Below are 19,630 nucleotides of genomic sequence, written 5' to 3'. Positions count from 1 at the left end.
TTTGGACACATAAGGAGACACCAGGGGTTCATGTGCTCAAAGGAAAGACCACGTGAGGACACAGCAAGAAGGCAGCTGTCTGCAGGGCAAGGAGAGAAGCCTCGGAAGAAACCCACATTGATCTTGGACATCTAGCCTCCAGTAATAGGAGGACAAAAACTTCTGTTGTTTAAATGGGACCTAATTAAACTTAAAAGCTTTTGCACAGCAAATTATGTGACCGAGAAGGGATTAATCTCCAAAACATACAGACAGCTCATACAGCTCAATATCAAAAAAAAACAACCCAATTGAAAAATGGGCAGAAGATCTAAATAGACATTTCTTCAAAGAAGACATACAGATGGCCAAAACGCACATGAAAAGATGCTCAATACTGCTAATTATTAGAGAAATGCAAATCAAAACTATAATGAGGTATCACCTCACACCGGTCAGAATAGCCATCATCAGAAAGTCTACAAATAATAAATGCTGGAGAGGGTGTGGAGAAAAGGGAACCCTCCTACATTGTTGGTGGGAATGTAAATTGGTGCAGCCACTATGGCAAACAGTATACAGAGGTTCCTTAAACAACTAAAAATAGAGTTGACCTATGATCCAGCAATCCCACTCCTGGGCATATATCTGGAGAAAACTCTAATTTGAATGGAAACGTGCATCCCAGTGTTTACTGCAGCTCTATTTACAATAATAGCCAAGACATGGAAGCAACCTAAATGTCCACTGAATGGATAAAGATGTCGTATAGATATACAATGGAATATTACTCAGCCATAAAAAAGAATGAAATAGTGCCATTTGCAGCAACATGGATGGACCTAGAGATTATCATACTAAGTGAAGTAAGTCAGAGAAAGACATCAGTATGATGTCACTTATACGTGGAATCTAAAAAAAATGATACAAATGAACTTATATACAAAACAGAAATAGACCCATAGACATAGAAGAGAAACTCATGGTTACCAAAGGGAAAAGGGGTGGGGATAAATTAGGAGTTTGGGATTAACATATATACACTACTATTATAAAATAGATAACCAACAAGGACCTACTGTATAGCACAGGAAACTATACTCAATATTTTGTAATAAGCTGTAAGGGAAAAGAACCTGAAAAAGAATATATTTACATATGTATGTACAATATAACTGAACCGCTTTGCTGTACGCCTGAAACTAACACAACATTGTAAATCAACTGTACTTCAATAAAAAAAGAAAAGAAAGAAATAACAGTAGAAAAGATAAGCACCAGAAAAAAATTTCTGTTGTTTAAGTCACCCAGTTTGTAGTACTTTGTTATGGCAGCCCTAACAAACTAATATGCCACCTCTTGAATCTGGGCTGGCTGTGCAACCAGCTTTGGCCTCACGAGAAAATGCAACTTTTGCTTTGTCTTGGAACCCTGCCAAATGGCCCTGTGAACAAGCTGGAATCAGCCTTTTGAGGATGAGAGACCACCGGAGCAGAGACAAGATGTCCCAGCTGGGACTGTCTTGGACCAGCCAGTCCCCAGCCAGCCCCACAGGTGACTGCAGACAGATGAGTGAACCCAGCCAAGAAAAGAAGAATTGCCCAGCTGAACCCAGCTTGAATTGCTGACCCACAGGATCATGAGCTAAAGAAGTGGCTTTAAGCCCCTCACTTTTGAGAGGCTTTGTTGTATAGCAAAAGCAAACTGATACAGTCAGGCTAGAATTCACTCGTTTTCCCTCCCCAAGGTCACTCACTTTCTCGTTTAATTGGTCCTTCCTGAGTATCCTTTTCACCCACCCTCAGTGCCCTGAGCACCAGAGGTCTAGGCAGAGGCAGAAGGAGGGCTGAAGGTCCCCTGGCCCTGGAAGGATGCTGTTAAAGGGACCACCAGCCTCAGCGAGGCACCCAAGGCCTGGACCCACCTGAGGAGCTTGGGCACCGTGAACCTGAAGACATCACTGATGATGAGGCTGAGGGTCCCCAGGAGGAAGGTGGAGTGGCCCACCTGCCAGATGGCCCTCAGCAGTGGGCCCCTCTTGCCCCCTTGTTGCTGTAGGAGGGTCTCCGTCTCTGGGGTCTCCACACCACGGTTTCCTTTCCTTTTAAATGCTGTTGCCTTGGTGTGCCTTAGGGGAGAGGAGAAATCAGCTCTGGGTCCTTGTAATAGACTGAATGTTTGGGTCTCCCCCACCCCCCCCACCATCACCCAAATTCATGTTGAAACTAATCCCCAGTGTGATGGTATTAGGAGGTGAGACCTTTGGGAGGTGATTAGGTCATGCAGGTGCAGCCCTCAGGAATGGGATTAGTGCCCTTATAAGAAAAACCCTAGAGAGTGCCCTCAGGTGTAACCCCATTTCATACATGAGGAAACTGAGGTTCAGAAGGTAAACTCGTCCAAGGGCACACAGCTGAGAAGTGTAAGAACTGGGATTCGATCCCAGCCTTCAGAGCCCAGCACTTTTTGAACCCTTATGCAGCCCTCCCCTTCTTCCACAACCAGCCAGCCCTGAGGTAGTTTAGAACTGGTTCAGAATGGGTTTAGAATCACAGATGAGGTCTGTGGGCCTGGCACACCTGGTCTGAATGAAACCACAGATGGAAGCTCAGGCAGCCATGATGCCTAAGACCCCTGGCCCGTGATCATCATCAGAGGCCACAGGGAGAGGAAGGGGGAAGGAGGGAGGAGGGAGAAGAGGAGGGGAGGAAGCCAGAGGGCCTTTCTGGAAGCAGGCTGGTCCTAGGCCACAGGGAGAGGCTGGCAGTGATGCAGCTACTGACAGTGCAGTTGCTGTGTGGCCTTGAGCAGGCTGCTCCCCTCTCAGTCTTCATATGCAAAAGGATGGGGCTGGCCCCACTCTCTGAGTCCCTTCCAGCTCTGACAACCTACAGGGTTATCAGAATTTCAGTGCTGTTTTCAGAGCTGGGACCCGGGGCCAGGCACTGGGATCAGCCCTTTACACACACAAGCTCATCAACTCCTCTCGACCTCCCTGCCCCATGGGTGTCATGGGGTCCCCATTTTACCTCGGAGGAGACTGAGGCTCTGAGAGGTGTGACAGGTGCCCGAGGTCACACATCGAGGACGCAGCAGGGATTTGAGCCCAGATCTTGACTCACGATTCACATAGAGCCTCTTTGTGAGCCCCACGCCCCCCACCCAAAAATTAAAAAGAAAAGAAAAAGAAAAAAAAAACCCTTGATGAGTGCAGGTACCCAGGCCCTCATTAACAGGTCAAGGTCTTGCCCCTCACCCCTTGACCCGGCTTGTTGTTTAGTTTGGCATCTCTGGAGAGCTGTGGCTTGGCCTCCATCATGAGCTGGGCATGCCTGCCGCTCACATCTTGGAATTTGGGTCTTGAATGCCAAAAGGATGTTACCTTCTTATAAAGGCCATCCCTGACCACCCCTCCCCATCGAATCACATCATTTAATTCATTGCCTTCATAGCCATGTTCACTGTCTCCAGCTCTCTTCTTATCTGTTCTGTTAGAACTCCAGGTGGGTGTACTTTTTTTTTCTTTCATAAAACCCTTCAATGGTTTAATAAAAACTCTCCATTCCTAGACACAGTCTTGCATGGCCTGGCCCCTGCCCACCTCCCCACTTCATCCTGGTCCTCTCTGGTTTTCTTTTTTCTTTCTTTGTTTTTAAATTTATTTATTTATTTATTTATTTTTGGCTGTGTTGGGTCTTCATTGCGGTGCACGGGCTTCTCACTGCGGTGGCTTCTCTTGTTGCGGAGCACGGGCTCTAGGAGCACGGGCTTCAGAATTTGTGGCACTCAGACTCAGTAGTTGTGGCACACGGGCTTAGTTACTCTGCGGCATGTGGGATCTTCCCGGACCAGGGCTCGAAACTGTGTCCCCTGCATTGGCAGGCAGATTCTTAACCACTGCACCACCAGGGAGGTCCCTCTCTGGTTTTCTTTCAGCTCCTTGACACATCCACAACTTACCTTTCTCAGGACTTCAGCACAGACTGTCCATGGTCTGGAATGTCTCTGCCCTGCTCTTCCCAAGGCTTGACTTCAATTTCAACATCACCTCCTCAAAGACACTTTCCCTGCTGGCTCTAACTAAAGTAGCTCTGGTCCTCTATCCCAGTCCCATGTTTTTTGTCCCAGCATTTACTTCAACTTGCAATTATCTGTCTTCTCCACCAAAAATCAGCTTTCTGGAACAAGAGGCCACAGCTGTCTTGTTTACTGCTGTATCCCCCGCATCAAAACAAGGCCTGGCACAGATCAGACACTGAATCAAGCACTCACTACCTGGGAATAGACTGAACTTTTCAAGATCTCTTCGTGACACTGGACTTAACCTGTTGGTTGCTTTTACTAGAACCGGGTGCAACTAGTCTCTTGGCCCAGTTTTAACAGATACGAGTTTCCTGTTGTCCAGCAAAGCAAACCGCCTAGCCCCACTCCACCTGAATGAGTTGAAGGATCAGTGGTGTGCCTGGGCCTCATTTTTCAGAGAGGTGGGTTGAGACCCCGGAAGTCAGCCTTTTTACCCCCAAGTCCCAGCCAGCAGTGTGAATACCCCTCCACCACAAGCCGGATGTCCAGTCCCTCCCTCCCTCCCCCTCAAGAATCCTCTCAGCATCTCCTCAGGATGGAGGGGAGGGACAAATCTCAGCAGGCAGTCCAAAGGAAAAGTGGTATTTTTAGCACAAGAGGCTATAAGGAACCAGTGTTTACCACCCGGTTTGCTAAGAAATAAGCAAATGTTAATTTTCTACCCCTGTCTTGAAGCCTACCCCCGCCCCCCAGCCTCCCCTTCCGGTATTTGCAATTCAGCCATTCTTCTAACCCTGCGCTCACCTCTCTCCCTTGTCACCTCTGTAGCCCTGAGATGTGGCCTCTTCTCGGCGCCCACAATTTGCCTGGGGTTGGGCCGGTTCGGAGGCAAGGCCAGCGTGGCGTCCGGGCCACGCGTCTCGATGCCAAATGTTGGGTGCTGGTCCTGACTCGGCTGGTGCTGCACACCCACTGGGCTGGGCGACCACTGGGCAAGTGCCAACCAGGGCCACCCCCGCCTCCGGCCCCGCCCAAAGTGGGACCCAGGTGGGTAGACTTTTTGCTTGTATTTCCTTTTTACTTGTATGTCCCCCAGCACCTAGTTCAGCACCTGAATGCATAGGTGCTCAATAAATACTTGTCCAGTGAATGGGAAAAAACAGATGGAGTGATGTGTGCAAAGGGCCTACTGCTTGATATTAATAAAGATTTGTGGAAGGAAGGAAGGAAGAAAGGGAAGGAGGGAGGGAGGGAGGAAGGAAATGATTTGGTTTGGTTGATAGAACCTGGCCTTTGAGCAGGAATACCGAGGTCCAAATGCCCTTCCCTCTGAGCCTCAGTGTTCCCATCCATAAAATGGGGTGGGTGAAGAGACCACTGTGAAAGCCTCTTTCCAGCTGGACGTTTTGCTCTGTTCTGTTCTAGCTGCTCACCCCAAAATTCTGAGTCACTGTGTTCAGCCTGCAGGCTTGGGAACAAACTTCTTCCTTTCTAGCTGGTCTCACTTTCCATCAGGGAAGGTCTCTAGACTGGTGGCTGATCTTTGGTCTGTGGCCCCAAAGCCATTTAGTGCAGGACCCAAAAATGACCACAGGCCAAGGCAGGAGGTGTGAGTGAGTGGCCAGGTGTAAGCTGGGGGACATAAAAGGGAGTGGTGGTGACTGCAGCTCACATGCCCTGTTCAATGGGGAAGCTGCTACCCAGATCCACCCTCCTGTTGCCATGCAGGGATGTGGCCCAGTACTGCCATTCTACTTTAAGGGAGGCCAAAATTCCAGATTTTCATGTGACATCTCCAACGTTTTAAATGTTGGTGACTTATTAAAAAACAAAACAAAGAAAAAACCTTAAACAACAAGACACCATGCTGGCCAAACACACCTGTGACCCTGACTTGGCCAGCAGACAGATTGGTCTGTGACCTCTTAAGATGACGTCCTCTCCCTTCCCCCGAAGGTTGCAAAATATTTTAGAAATAAAACCAAAGTTCTCTTGGTGTGTAATCAGTCAGCTTAGAAAATGCCTGAACCAGATCTCTGTATAACCCTGCCATTCTCCTCTCTTTCTGTCAGTTGTTCACGGATTCTCAAACTGTTCTGGAGAATGTTTCTATGTGCTAGCTCTAACACTGGGTGACTATCATTCCCAGGCTGGCAGGGGAGGGGCCAGAGCTGGGAGAGGGTGGACAAGACCTCCAGGGTCCTTTTGAATTAATTCTGCCACTCAAAACTCACATAAGCTGTACTTAAACTCATAGTACAGCAAGATATGCCTGGGGTGAGAGTGAGAGCTGCTGTTTTGATTTGCTCATATTACTTACGCCTTTTGGAAAACATACTCCCTTCCTTTGGGGAGCAGCTCCTCCCCTCCCTGTATGGCTCTGAAGGGACCGCCAATTATGGGGCCTGCTCTCCAGCCATGGGATTGGCCCCTGAGAGGCACAGGATTCAAGCCAGCCAATAAAAGGCCTTCCTTGGGATTTTCTATGTGGATGGTAGTAGGGGTTGCTGAGTTGGCATGATACAGGACAGGCATTACGGAGAGACCAGTGCCCAGACTACAGCTGAGCTGAGAGATGGAGGGAAAGAATTTGGACATCATTCAAGTCCTGCATCCAGCCACACCTGAGGCCAGACCTACCTTCTTAACTATGTGAGCCAGCAGACTCTGTCTCTCTCTGGCTCCTTCTAATTTGTGGGATTTAGCAACCTATAACCACCACCACAAAACCATAGAGTATGCAGGGGAACCCTGTAACTCCTCCCACAGAGCTACTTTTGTCTGTGCCCTGAAATACCTGGCTCCAGGGAGGTCAAGCGACTTGTCCAAGGTCATCAACCACTCGATGGCAGGGCTACATTTAACCCGGGTTTAATTAATCCTATTTGAGAGCTTATTTCTCTAGACCAAAGTTTCACAAACCAGGTTCCTCAGGCTCTGAGCACTTCTCAGAAGTTTCCAGAGATGCCAGAGAGGGCAAGAGTGAGGCAGAGTGGGCAGGACTAGAAAGAGATTGAAATCCTCTGGATAACTGATATTGATGGAACTTTTACCATTTTAAAGAAATTTGCTAAGTTCTTTTCTATAAATCATTTTTTTTTCATCTCCCACAAGCTATGAGCTAGGGCTAATGGCATCCCCCTTGAACAGATAAGAAAACTAAAGGCCAGGAAACTAATCACTCAGGTTAAGTAATAAGTGAGTAGTTGCCTGCATGTTATGCACCATACCTACCTCTCCACCCCCAGTCTTAAAATAGTCCTTCTGTTCCCTGCCTCCATCCCACCATCCAAGCTTCCTTCTGGGAGCCTGGAGAGGTTCCCCCTCTGTCAATATCCTTTTGGAACCTGCAAAGCACTCTGGGAGGAAAAGCATCTTGAGCCCGTCCTGCTAATGCTTAGTGAGGTCAGCTGACAGGGAGGGGACCGTGGCGGTGGAGCCTGGAGTAGGGGCGTGGTTGTATTTGGGGTCGAGTGATTTGCTGACCGAGCTTTGGGCTGAGCTCCCATCTTCCACACACTCACCACTGGGCTGCACTGCGGTTCCTTGTCCATTCCTTTTCAAGCTGGGAAACAAGTTCTTCTGAGGAGTTTTCTCTCCCAAGCGACCAGAGGTCTTTTGGTCCCAGCGGCCTCCAGTAGCCCCTCCAAACTAACCTGTAAAAGAGGATCATCAGAGCAAGCTCCTCCTGTGTCCACCCCTGAAGGGTCCTGGCTTGGTAACTGTGTGACCCTAGGTAAGTCACTTCACCTCTCTGCACCTCTGCTGGTACAAGGAAAGCAATTTACCTAACTGCACTAACACTGGAGGGCACTTCTCGGTCTACAAAGAACATCTCATTTAATTCTCACGTGAACCTATACAGTAGATTACTATTGATCCATTTTACAGAAAAGAAAGAAAACGGAGGCTCAGGGAGATTAAGTGACTTAACCAAAGGGTGACATGTGACAGGGAAATAAACCTCCCTAGGAGTCAGAAGTCCAGAGTTGAAAACTATTACTATGGAGGAAACCTGAACTCCTCTCTCAGCTTTAAATGTACCCATCCTCCTCCTCAGTCACTGCTCCAGCCACCTAGCCTCAGGACCTTTGCACATGCACGTCACTGCTTAAAACTTTTTCCCTGCCACTTATTACTTGTCCTTCACCTTTGGCCTAGACGTTATTTCCTTAAAAGCCCACTTGATGACCCCCCATACCCAAGTCCAGGTAGATCCTCCCATTGCAAAATCCTCTAGTTTCCTGAGCTTTTTCTTTATAATGCTTGCTGCAATTATCATTATTTAATTTTTCAGTCTGATTATTTATTTAGTCTTTCTCCTCCACTGGACAGTAAGCTCCATAGGGGCAAAGACAGTACTTGCCTTGATTCTCCCTCTTCTGTATCCTCACATCCTGGCTCAGGGCACAAGATTTGTCAAATAAAAATCACTATTTTTCAGCCCTGTGACCTTGGGGCAAGTCACTGCCCAGCAATGGACCTCAATTTTCTCACCTTAAAATAAGAGTGTTTCCCAGCGCTTGGGACTGGTATATGAGATGACTGTAGTTGGTGCATTGTTGGAGGAGGTCATCGAGAGGATGTGACCACTTGTGGACCTGTGACCTGGACCCAGGCAATCTGAGGCTCCTCCCTCCCCTGTCCTTGGAATGTACATTCTGCCCACTGTTCTCACACTAGGAGTTACTTCAAGGATGCAGTAGTCAAGTGTTATACCATCTGGACGGTGTATGTGTCTGAACCCTGTTAAGGCCTCTCTGTAAACTGTTGAGACTCTGGTGGGCAGGTGCGGAGATCTACTCGTATTGCAGCACTCAAGGCAAGTCTCATATGTAAGTTCTCTTGCTTGTTAACCCTGCCTCCTACCAGTCTGGAGTGGCTGCCTCTTTCTTCCGTCTCTCCAAGCCTACCGTCTGTTGGGGCCAGTTTTCAAACCAACACGCACACACAAGAAATTAACGACTGCAGACTTCCACAGCAGGAGTGTTCTTGTCTTTTTAGGTCTCTTTCATCTTTCTCATGACACCAAGGAGAAGGTCTTGTTTGGAGCTGGTCTTGAGCTCCTCTTTGAGACTTTCCAGTTCCCTTTTCGAATGCAGAGCAAACTTAGGCAAGCAACAGTTTGGATCCAGAAATCATTCACAATACTTGGTTTTCACTAAAATTATTTTTGGTGTTCTACATGGCAAGGGATTCTAGATTTTTCTGATTTTGGTAGCGATAGAAAGTTTCCTTTTTAAAAGGTTATTAAAGTAGGAAAAGTGAGTTGATTTAAAGAAAATTCATTAAGTAAATAGAGTATGAGTGATACTCCAATAAGGCAAAAAGCTTGAAGAATGGTCCATAAGTGCCTACATTTGGGAAACAGAGATGTTTAGCAGATTTCTATGCTCTTTTCACCAATTCCACACCCTCAGAGTATCCTATTCTTCATTTATTTAACAACCACTTTATATAATACTCATTATGGGCCAGATCCTGTTCTAAGTGTTTCACAAACCTTATCTCATTTAATCCTCAAAACCCTATGAGGTAGATGCTATTACGATCCTCATTCTACAAGTGCAGAGACTGGGGCACAGAGAGGTTAAGTAGCTTGCCCAAGGTCACACAGCCAGGAAGTGGTGGGGCTGGGATTCAAATCTGGGTGCGACTGTGATCTGACTGTGGTGTGGTCAGGAGAGGGCCCAGTAGGTGGGTGCATCCTCAGTACCTGGTGTGCTGACCCTGGGGAAACATCTGTCTTCTCCACCAGCCTGGGAGCCTCTAGTGAGTAAAGAATTGGTGTTTTACGTCCTCATCCTTGGTGCTTAGCACATAATAGGTGCTTATTAAATGTTGGTGGAATGACTAGATAGATAGAGATATGATTTTATTGAGTGCCTTCCATGTACAAGCACTAAGCACTTTACATTTAATGAAGGTAGTGGTGTTCCCATTTTACAGAGGGGAAAAGTGAGACTCAGAATGCTTGTGATATGGCCAGCTAAGGGACAGAGCCAGGATTCAAACTCAGATCTCACCCCAGTGACTGAGTGGGAATGGGATGTGGATGGTGGACACACTAAAATCTGAGAAGGAAGCATGGAGTCTGGGATGGAGAAAGCCTGGCTGACCTTGGTAGGTTTCGGAGGAAACCTCCTGGGGGAAAAGCTGTGATGACAAGTAAGAGGAGCAAATGAAGGTGGGTGGGAGCACCATCCCAGCCCCTTCTCTGCTACTTTACTTACCCAGAAACCCACCAGAACATGGCCTTGGAGGGGAAGGAGGCCCCAGCCTTTGGACATGGATTCTGCAAAGACAAATAATTTAGAAGGGGGAGGACTTGGTCTCATAATCCATGGCCAGTATGTGGTAAGGAGAACCAAGGGCAGGAAGACAGGATGAACTGACCATGAGCTTAATACTGAAAGCACAGACTGAGATGTCCTGCCTACTTATCTACAGTAGATACCAAAGGGCATGGTGCTTCCTAGCAGGCAAGGCAAAAAGGGATTCGGCCACAGAACTGAAAGTGCCTACAAGGTAAGAACGAACAGTTGCTCAGAACAACTTTAGTAATACTGAGACCAAGAAGTTCTCAAAGCAAGGACCATGCATGACACAGACAAGAATGTCCTCAACAGTATCCTTCAGTGAATGTGGAAAGGAGGTGAAGAGGAAGTGAGATTTTACCAGCAGCTCCAGGAAGACTGCACAGATTATAGTCTTCACCAATAGGGCATGAGAGTGCCCATTTTACCACATCTTTGCTATCGCAGCTTGTTATCAATTTTTAATTTTTTTTCTGCTACTCTCATTGGAAAAAGTCCTATTACAGTTTTAACTTAATTATTCAAATCGTTGAGCATCCTTTTAGATGATTTCTCAGCTCAGCTGTCTTTTTCTCAGAGAATTCTTTCCTGATTTCACAGACTTATTCAGTGTTACCTGTTGTAAACTCTCAAGGAGCATGGACTTCTCCTGCAGAGCATTTCTATTGGGCAAGTCACTTGAATCTTGAATCTTTACAACCAGTCCCAGTTGCAATTTTCCACATGTTTGTGTAATTGTGTGATTAACGTCTAGTTCCCCTACTCGGGTGTTAGCTGCATGAGGACAGAGACATCGCTTGTTCACCACAGATCCTCAGTACTGAGCTGGGGCATAGAGCGTGTTGGCAAACTGCAGCACCCAGGCCAAATCCGGCCCACTGCCTGTCTCTTTATTGGAACACAGCCATGCTCCTTTGTTGACATAGTGTCTGTGTCTGCTTTTGTGCTATGAAAGCAGGCTTGAGTAGTTGCCATACAGACACTATATGGCCCACAAAGCCTAAAATATTTTCTATCTTGGACAGAAAGAGTTGGCCAGCCCATGGAATAGAGTAGACATGTAATATGCTTTTGGCTGAATGAATAAAAAAACTAAAGGCCTGTGCTCTAGTTTAACTTCCTTCCATCACTTGGGGGGGCTGAGATGGAACAGAAGAGGAACAGGGACAAGCAAGGCACTGGGTTGGAGATGTGGTGACTTACAGGCTGCGGGGGCCTTTTAGGGAAGAAGGGGGGTTGATCGGCGAAGCAAGACAGCACAAACTCTGCCACGACCAGAGACAAGTACAGGTAGGTTGACAGGTGGCGGAAGGGGTCACTCCGGAAATCCTGTGGGAGAGAAAGCAGAAGACCCACTGAGTCTGGGCTCTTGAGGAACAGAGATTGGGGAGAGTGTGGGGAAGGGAGGAAGGGGTGGAGGCTGAACAGGGTTTCTGATGCTGGGAGCAGTGCCCAGGCAGGGGGCCGGAGCGCCAGTTTTGAAAGTCAGAACCCCCAGCGTTCCTGGCCTTCTGAAAACACCTGGCTTATGCGTATTCTGTCCATACAAATGGCAGGTGGGGTGTTTGCCCTTAGCCAGGTGACAACTGGCTTTAGGCACCACGATATGAGTTGAAGGGACACTTTGCCTTTCTCCTTGTGCAATAAAGGACCCCCTTCGCCTCCCCCCACAATCTCCAGTCCCACTCCCTTGTGGCTAGTGTTCTCTGGTTTAAGAAGGGAGCTGGTTTCATGGAGCATTTACTCTGCCTCGGGCACATGCTGGAGTCTTTACATGCACTGTTTCATCAAGTTCCTCCCGGCCCTGACCCCAGCTGGGGTTTACCTGCTCTGTGTTACTCGTTGGGAAACCAAAGCTCAGGGGAGTGATAGCACCTTGATCAAGGCCACACAGATGATCTGACCCAGATCATGAGCTTTTGCCGCCGTGCCATGAATGCTTTTGCATCCCTTGCCCCTTCTGGCCAGAGGACCCTAATTTTTTCCCCTGTGCTCAGGTATGGGGTTTATGCAGAACTGGCTCCATCCCAGGGGGTCGGCAGATGATGGAGGCCTGACTAATGAGTACCATCTAGTCCTCTGGCTACTGATGGAACATAAGTCTGGAGCAATTGGGGCTCTTCTTGCCATCCCACTGGAAAATGAAGCAGAGCCAAGGGACAGAGAGAAATGGAGATCTGGTGGTGGTATCTAAATGTCTGGACCCTCTATGCCTGGAAGGTCCCACGTCTATGAGCTAATAGATTCCCTTGGACTTTTTTCCTTAAGCTAGTGTGAGTTGAGTTTTTGCAGCTTAAAACAAGAGCCCTAGCTTCAAATCACAATTTTTCTACTAAATTTTTATACTTCTTTGTTTTTATTTTTGTTTTTTGGGGGCAGATAGTAGACAGTTTGATATTCCAACTACATTATTCCCCATAGTGTCATTTTTACCATCGTTTCTACTGGAAAGTTTGTTCTGAATTTGGGTGAGATGGACTTGGCTCTGCAGACCTGAGCTGCATGACCTTGAGGAAGTCACTCACTTCTCTCAGCCTTAGTCTCCTCATCTTTAAAACAGGACGATTAGAATCTTCACTGGATTCCTGATGTCAAGTGCTTGCCACAGGGCCTGGCACATGGAGCTCCAGAGCATAGGTGGTCCCAATAGTATTATTTCTATGCTGTGTTCCAAACAGCTAACTGATAAGTCAACTGTGGGAACCCATCCTTTCATAAATCAGTGGCTGGCCTGTGGAATTTTCCAATTAGTTACAAAAATTGCTTTGTAAAGAAATCTGTCCTTAAGGACAGAAGGTGTTTCTCTGCCTTCTGCTTTTACAAGCAGGACAGAGTAACCATTTGGCTCTTGAAATGATGACCAGCAGCCTCTGATTGGTTTCCTTATCCGACGTCTTGGGTGAGTGTACCAGCTATCCAAGGGGGTGTCAGCTGGGGAGATTTTGCCCCCAGGGGACATTTGCCATTGTCTGTAGATACAGGTTACCATAATGAGATGGTACTACTGGCATCTAGTGGGTGGAGGCCAGGGATGCTGTGCAACATCCTACAGTGCACAGGACACCTCCCCCCGCCGCCCCCACCCAAAACAGTATTACGTAAAGGGTGCTAAGGTTGAGAAACCCTTGTTGAGGTTATATATTTTTCTCTGTGCAGATCATGCCCCCTAACATGGAAACGCTGCCTCCCAGGTAGGGAAACAAATACGGTGAGTGTGCAAAATGAGTGTGTAAATATGGATGCATGGGAGCACGGGTGAGGGTGAGAATAGGTGAGAATGAGGGGAAACGTGCAGGTACATGGAGTCAGAGTGAGTGCAGGTGTGTGCTGGAGGAGGCCATCCAGAGGACGTGACCGCTGGCTGACCTGTGAGCTGGACCCAGCAATTGGAGGCTCCTCACCCCTCCCCTGTCCTTGAAATGTGCATTGTGGCCACACTGTTCCTGCACTAGGAACTACTTCAAGGATGAAGCCTTCCTTGAAAGAGCAATGTGTTGATGAGACCCTCTGGACAGTACATGTGACTGAACCCTGTTAAATCTTCTATAAACTGTTAAGATTCTGGCAGGTGGGCGCAGAGATCAACTTCTCTTGCATCACCCAAGACAAGCCTCGTAGGTAAGTTCCCTTGCTCGTTAAAATCGTCACCTACTGATCTGCAGTGGCTGCCTCTTTCTTTGGTCTCTCCTGGCCCTCCGTGTATGGGGCCGGTTTCTAATTTCACCCGGGAACCCCTGAGGTTTCAAACCAATAGTGTTTCAGTGCCTACGCAGTGTGTGTGAGTGTGTGCATGTGGGACATTTGTGCCTGAGACCTGTAGGAGCTTGAAGGCATAGCCACACCTGGGTGGCAGTAAGTGTGAGTGGACGTGTGCAGGCGAGTGTGTGTGTCTGTGCGTTTGTGTGTGATGTTTCAGAGTCTGTGGTTGTGTGATGCGTGAATGGGTTCATACAAGTGTGTGCAAGTGAAGTGTGTGACTTGAGTGTGTAAGACAATGGGAATTTGTGTTGCTAAATAGGTATGGGATGATGGGAACTTCGATGTGAAATGTGTTTGTGTGTCACTTGAGTTTAAGCACTTGTGGTGTGTGTGTCTCTGTGTAGAGAGTAAGCCATGGGTGGAAAGGCGAGGAGGAAGGATGGGACCCAAGGCCTGAAACTGCCCTACTGGTTCCCAGGTGGCCCAGGCCCCCACTTACCCCTTGCGAGGCCTGCTGGGCGGTGCTGGTGGCTGGGAAGAGAAAGCAGAGCAGCCAGTACCCAAAGAGCACCCCGGACGCCTGGACCCCCTTCTTCCTCTCAGCGTGGATCAGGAACACGGCGAAGCTCTGGACCAGAGAGTCAGGTGGGAGGTGGACAGAGGCAGGGAAGGGTGGGGGAAGAGAGGGTAGGGAAGGAGCCCCGCTCTGCCCCATGCCCTCCACCAGCGCAGGAAAAGCAGCACCTAGGGACAAGCCAGCAGGTCTGGGGATGTCATTTACCATTGTGGTGAGCCACACGGTGGGGTGTATGAGGAACTCTAGGGCCTGGGGTGTTCCCTGCTGGATTCTCCAAAGAGTCACAGACACGTTGGAGGTGCACAGGATTATGAGGGCGAAGCCAAGCACCTGGGGTAACAAATTTGGATAAGGTTGGTGTGGGGGGGGAGAAAGATGGCGGCCAACTGGACAGTGACCCCACGTCCAATTGGACAGTGGCTCTGGATGGGGCACTGTAACGTACCAATGTGATCATTGAACAGTGCTGACATGAAAGAAAAAGTTGTGAGGGGTGATGCAGCTCAATCTTGACCTGTAACTGTCATATAAATAATGCACCACAAGAGCCCAAGCCAACTCGGTGGCTTCCAAAATGCCAGCGGTGCTCCCACAGTGCACGGGAGGATGCTTTAGGGATGAAGGAACAGCATGAAATGAAATTTACTCTCTAGGTGAAAAAGTTATACCCTCTTTACGTCTCTTTCCCTCCCTACTATTAAATCAAGGAGGAACTCTCCGTTGGGACTGGTATGTCTCCAGGCCTGCTCTAAGACGCGTTAGTCTCTCTTTTGAACAGGAGAAATCAAGAAAGTGGGCAGACCTGGGCACACTGGAGAAACTATTGAACATTTCAGTTAGTCTCAAGCAGGGGTCAAACTACCACCTGCAGGCTGAGTTTGGCCTCCTGCCTGTTTTTGTATCACCTCTGAGCTAAGAATGGATTTGACATTTTTCAATCATTGAACAAGACTTTAAAAAGTCAAGGGGCCTCCCTGGTGGCGCAGTGGTTGGGAGTCCGCCTGCCGGTGCGGGGGATGCGGGTTCGTGCCCCGGTCTGGGGGGATCCCATGTGCCGCGGAGCGGCTGGGCCCGTGAGCCATGGCCGCTGGGCCTGCGCGTCCGGAGCCTGTGCTCCGCAACGGGGGAGGCCGCAGCGGTGGGAGGCCCGCATACCGCAAAAAGAAAAAAAAAAAAAAAAAAAAAAAAAAAAAAAAAAAAGTCTAATATGTCATGACATGTGAAAATTATATGAAATGCAAATTCTAGTGACTATAAATAAACTTTTATTGAAACACGGTCACATCTATTTGTTTACTGTTGTCTGTGGCTGCTTTCCTGCTGCAAGAGCAGAATTGAGTAGTGGGGACAGAGACCACATGATCCTCAAAGCCTCAGACATGTACTATCTGGCCCTTTAAGGAAGAGTGTGCCAACCCTGGATAGGTGGTCGGCAACAGGTCAAAAATTTACAAGATGGTATGGGAATAAATGAACCTTGGAGGGCATTCTTGTAGAAGTCTGGAGAACAGGAGGATGAGCAGAAAAGCTTACACTTGCAATGCCAGTGTTTTTCTGATACTGTCAAATAAATACATAACAATTTTACGAACTGTTCTTTAGTACTGCCAGTGGGGAAACACAAAAATCAATGCATAGCTGTTAAACATTTAAAAGGTTCATCCTAGCATGGCCCTAGAATCACCTTGTGTATCCCAGGAGTGTACACTGCACACTTTGGGGAATGCTGGGCTGTGATGGCCATAAACTGGATGTGTGGGTGTCCGGGGGTGTGTTTGTGGATATATGGTTTTTATTATTAACAGATCTGTTTGGGAGAATCTATTCCACTGAGTTTCCCTCTGTAGCCTCTGGGGTATTGCTCTGTTTGATTAACAGGGTCCTTTCTTGTCCCCATGCTGTGTGCTCCTTGATAAAAGAAGTGTCTACTTTGGGGTCTCTGCCAGGTTCCAGCCTGTTTCCCCCGACCCCCTACAATTGTCTGGTTACAGGCTCCCAGGGGCAGTGGCTACCATTTTGGCCTTGAAGAGGCGGGACATCTGGAGGTAGCCCTTGTCATGGTGGTGGATGTAGAGGAGGTGGATGGGGCCAAGGACCCAGAGGTACATGGGGGGTACCCAGACCCCTGCCGTTTTCAGGAAGCACAGGCTCAGCAGGCGGGCAGCAGCATGCTGGGGCTCCGTCTGGTTCCAGACCTGAGGGAACACCAGGGTGACTCTTATGATGGTACAACGCAGGGGTCCCAAACTCACCTGCTTAGGGGGCCAGGCAACTCTTTGGACCCCTAACATTTACATGAAAATGTGCTAAGCACTCTTTAGAGTACTTCATAATCAACTTCTTTAGCCCTAACCCCAATCTTATGAAGTAGATGCAGTCATACTGATTTTGCAGATGAGGCAGCTGAGGCCCAGAGAGGTTGAGTAAGTTGGCTGATGTCACCCAGTTGGACAGTGGTGGTGCTGGGATCTGAACCAAGGCAGTCTGGTCCTAGAATCTAGGAGACCTGGGCTCTGATGAGTGTTGGGCACAGACTTATAACCACTATAGGAGGTAGGTATTACTGTCCCCATTTCATAGACCAGAAACTGAGGCACGGGGTTGGGGGGTGGGGGAACAGACTCCTTCAGGCCCACACAAGTAGGAAGTGGCAGAGCTGAGTCCATGCTGGCCTGTCTGAGCCCGAGGCTTGTTCTACTGGAGATCGCCATCTGTAATTCTTACCTCAGACCTTCTGCTGGCCTTTCCTTATCTGAGAAGTGTGAATATGAGTTTAGAAGAAGCTGCTTTAATTCTCCCCCTACTGCATCACTGCCACCCTCCCACTAGAACCCTTTGATGAGACAGGAACCAGAGAGGGGTGGGGGTGGGGGTCTTGTAAGCCCCTTTAACAGGGCTGGGTTCTTCGGGGGACCAGCTTGGTTAAGGCGGTCGCCCCGTCCTGCGGTTAGACTGGCAAGTCTCTTCCCCTCCCGGCCGGGAGTTTGGAGGTCTCTTCCCTCCCCTGCCCAAGAGATCTCTCAAACCCGAAAAGGAGAGTGGGGCGGGATGGAGACACTCACCTCCGGGCCCGCGCAGGGCTCGCCAGGCGCGGCCATCGGGCGCCGTGCGTCCGTCACTCTGTCTGTCAGACTGTCGATGGGTCCCTGGACAGCTTCCTTGGCCGCGCTCCGCCGTGCAAGGGGCGGGGATTCGAGCGCCGGGATTGCGAGGCCCCGGGCAAGGTCCGGCCGCGCGGCGGGGGTGGGGCGCGAAGGGGTGAAGGGAGGCGAGGTGGAGGGGCGCTAAAGGAGGCCCCAGCAGGCAGCGGGGGAGGGCAACCCGGAGCCCCAGAAAGTGCTGCGGCATCCCCTTATGACCCCCCTTCCCCCTGGAACAAATGTCTTCGCAAGCTTCCCGAATACTGTGGACCAAGAATTCCAGGAATTTATCCTGATAAGTGAACCCAACAGGTGTGCACATGTCCAACAACCGGCACGGGGGATGGGGGCACCGCCTGGTTAGTTAGAGCCGCAGTCTCCTCACCTGTGGGATGGACAGTGTCTGCCTCTACGGTGGGGGGAAGATTTTAAGATGACTAACAAAGCGTCTAGCACAGTGCCAGGCACACAGTAAACGCGCAAGCGGAGTTAGCTCTTATTAGCATTAGTAGTATTATTTCATCCCTAGGTTACTAAGCTGTGGTTCAAAGCGCCATTCCAGAAATATATTTAATACGGAAATATGGTTGCTGAATGCTAAGTGAAAAAAAGAGATTATAATACAAAATAGCCTGTGATATGTTTTCAAAGGAAAAAAGTATATGCTTAAGTTGGGGAAAGTGGGGAAGGAAGTCAAGTCATTTACCTTCTTCTTCTGGGTCTTAAAGCAAGGTGTGTCCCCAGCCACGAGTTCTTTTGGGAGATGACTCTATGTAACATATATTCATAGATGAAAAGATGGAAATGCTCTAAAGCAGTGGTCATGGGAATCCTAATTTTTCTTTTTCCTTGCTTTCCCTTTTCTATTTTCTTTCCTTCTGCAATGAGCATGTATTCCTTTCAAGATTGGAAGGCAAGACTCAGCTTTTTCAGACCGACAAGCACAGGTGCTCAGTTTGAGTGAAGAATTCAAATCCTTTGCGCTCTCCATGCTGCCCTGTTACTTCTTGTCCTCTTTTTCCTGCCTCCGGCAGGGCTTCCACAGCATGGGTTCCCTGGCCTTTTCCCCTTTCCTTTTCTGAGTTTCTCCAGCCCTGGTCTGGGGCCTAGGCAGTATGCCTTCAGCTGTCCTCCTGCCTGGGAGTTGTGGAAGAGCAGGGACACAGAAACTCAAGGATCTGTCTTGAGGCTGAGTGTGGAGGGTCTGCTGTTTACATTCAGATCACGTCTGTTTATTTGAGGTGGTTTTGGTGGAGGCTGATGGAAATTATGGGGAGGCTTGAGCCCCATCTCCCTGAAACCCCCACTCCAGTTGGCATTGCCACAGTCCTAGTGCTTTATTTCTTTGTATACCTGAAGATGAATTTGAGGGGAATGGTGAAAGTTTGAGGGAGAATGGTTAGGAAGGCAGGAAGAACACAGAGGAAGAGCCAAGAACAGAACTCGGGCATCCCAAAGCCTACTTTCCAGCTCTCTGAACAACACATGGCTGTGTGCCGAGCCCTAGATAAGTCCCTTTCCCTCTCTGGGCCTCAGTTTACCATTCTGTAAGAGAAGAAGATTCCATAGGCCAGCATTTCCTAATCGATGGCTTTCACCCCCGTGGTGATTTGCTAAGACAAACCAGGGATTTATGTTAGGGACAGTAAAGGGCATCTGTTTCCATTGTAATGATAAATAATGAACCTCAGAAAATAAAACCATTATTTAAATAGTTTCTCTTTATAATTGAACAGTTGAGAATCTCACTGTATTTGGAGTGAGAATGCAGAGTGAGAAGCAGAAATCTGATGCGCTCATGATTGAAATCCTCAGTGGGTGTATCGTTGCATTGTAGCCACTGTGAAGGTTTTGACGATTGTGTAGTTTAAAATCATTGTGAGTCATAATTGTAT

General features: G+C 48.5%; 1 protein-coding gene across 3 annotated transcripts in view; it reads right to left on the bottom strand.

Moving 5' to 3' along the window:
- The window catches only part of ABCC6 (ATP binding cassette subfamily C member 6), a 63,629-nt gene extending 45,661 nt beyond the window's left edge, over positions 1-17,968 (bottom strand). Inside the window, exons 1-8 of one of the 3 annotated variants that reach the window (XM_081255665.1) lie at positions 17,658-17,968; positions 16,608-16,790; positions 14,800-14,925; positions 14,518-14,646; positions 11,523-11,648; positions 10,236-10,297; positions 7,527-7,658; positions 1,904-2,107 (exon numbers count right to left, since the gene is read on the bottom strand). In XM_081255665.1, coding sequence (XP_081111791.1) covers positions 1,904-2,107; positions 7,527-7,658; positions 10,236-10,297; positions 11,523-11,648; positions 14,518-14,646; positions 14,800-14,925; positions 16,608-16,790; positions 17,658-17,693 — 998 coding nt within the window. In that variant the 5' untranslated portion in view covers positions 17,694-17,968. Of the gene's footprint in view, positions 1-1,903; positions 2,108-3,008; positions 3,118-7,526; positions 7,659-10,235; positions 10,298-11,522; positions 11,649-14,517; positions 14,647-14,799; positions 14,926-16,607; positions 16,791-17,657 lie in introns of those variants that run through there. The other 2 variants (XM_081255666.1, XM_081255667.1) reach the window with 2 other exon arrangements.
- Positions 17,969-19,630: the final 1,662 nt, after the last annotated feature.

Source organism: Mesoplodon bidens (genome assembly GCF_964165515.1).
Source record: "Mesoplodon bidens genome assembly, chromosome: 15".
Classification (NCBI taxonomy): domain Eukaryota; kingdom Metazoa; phylum Chordata; class Mammalia; order Artiodactyla; family Ziphiidae; genus Mesoplodon; species Mesoplodon bidens.
Note: the sequence above shows the minus strand (reverse complement) of the source record. Positions and strands in the feature narration are given on the sequence as shown.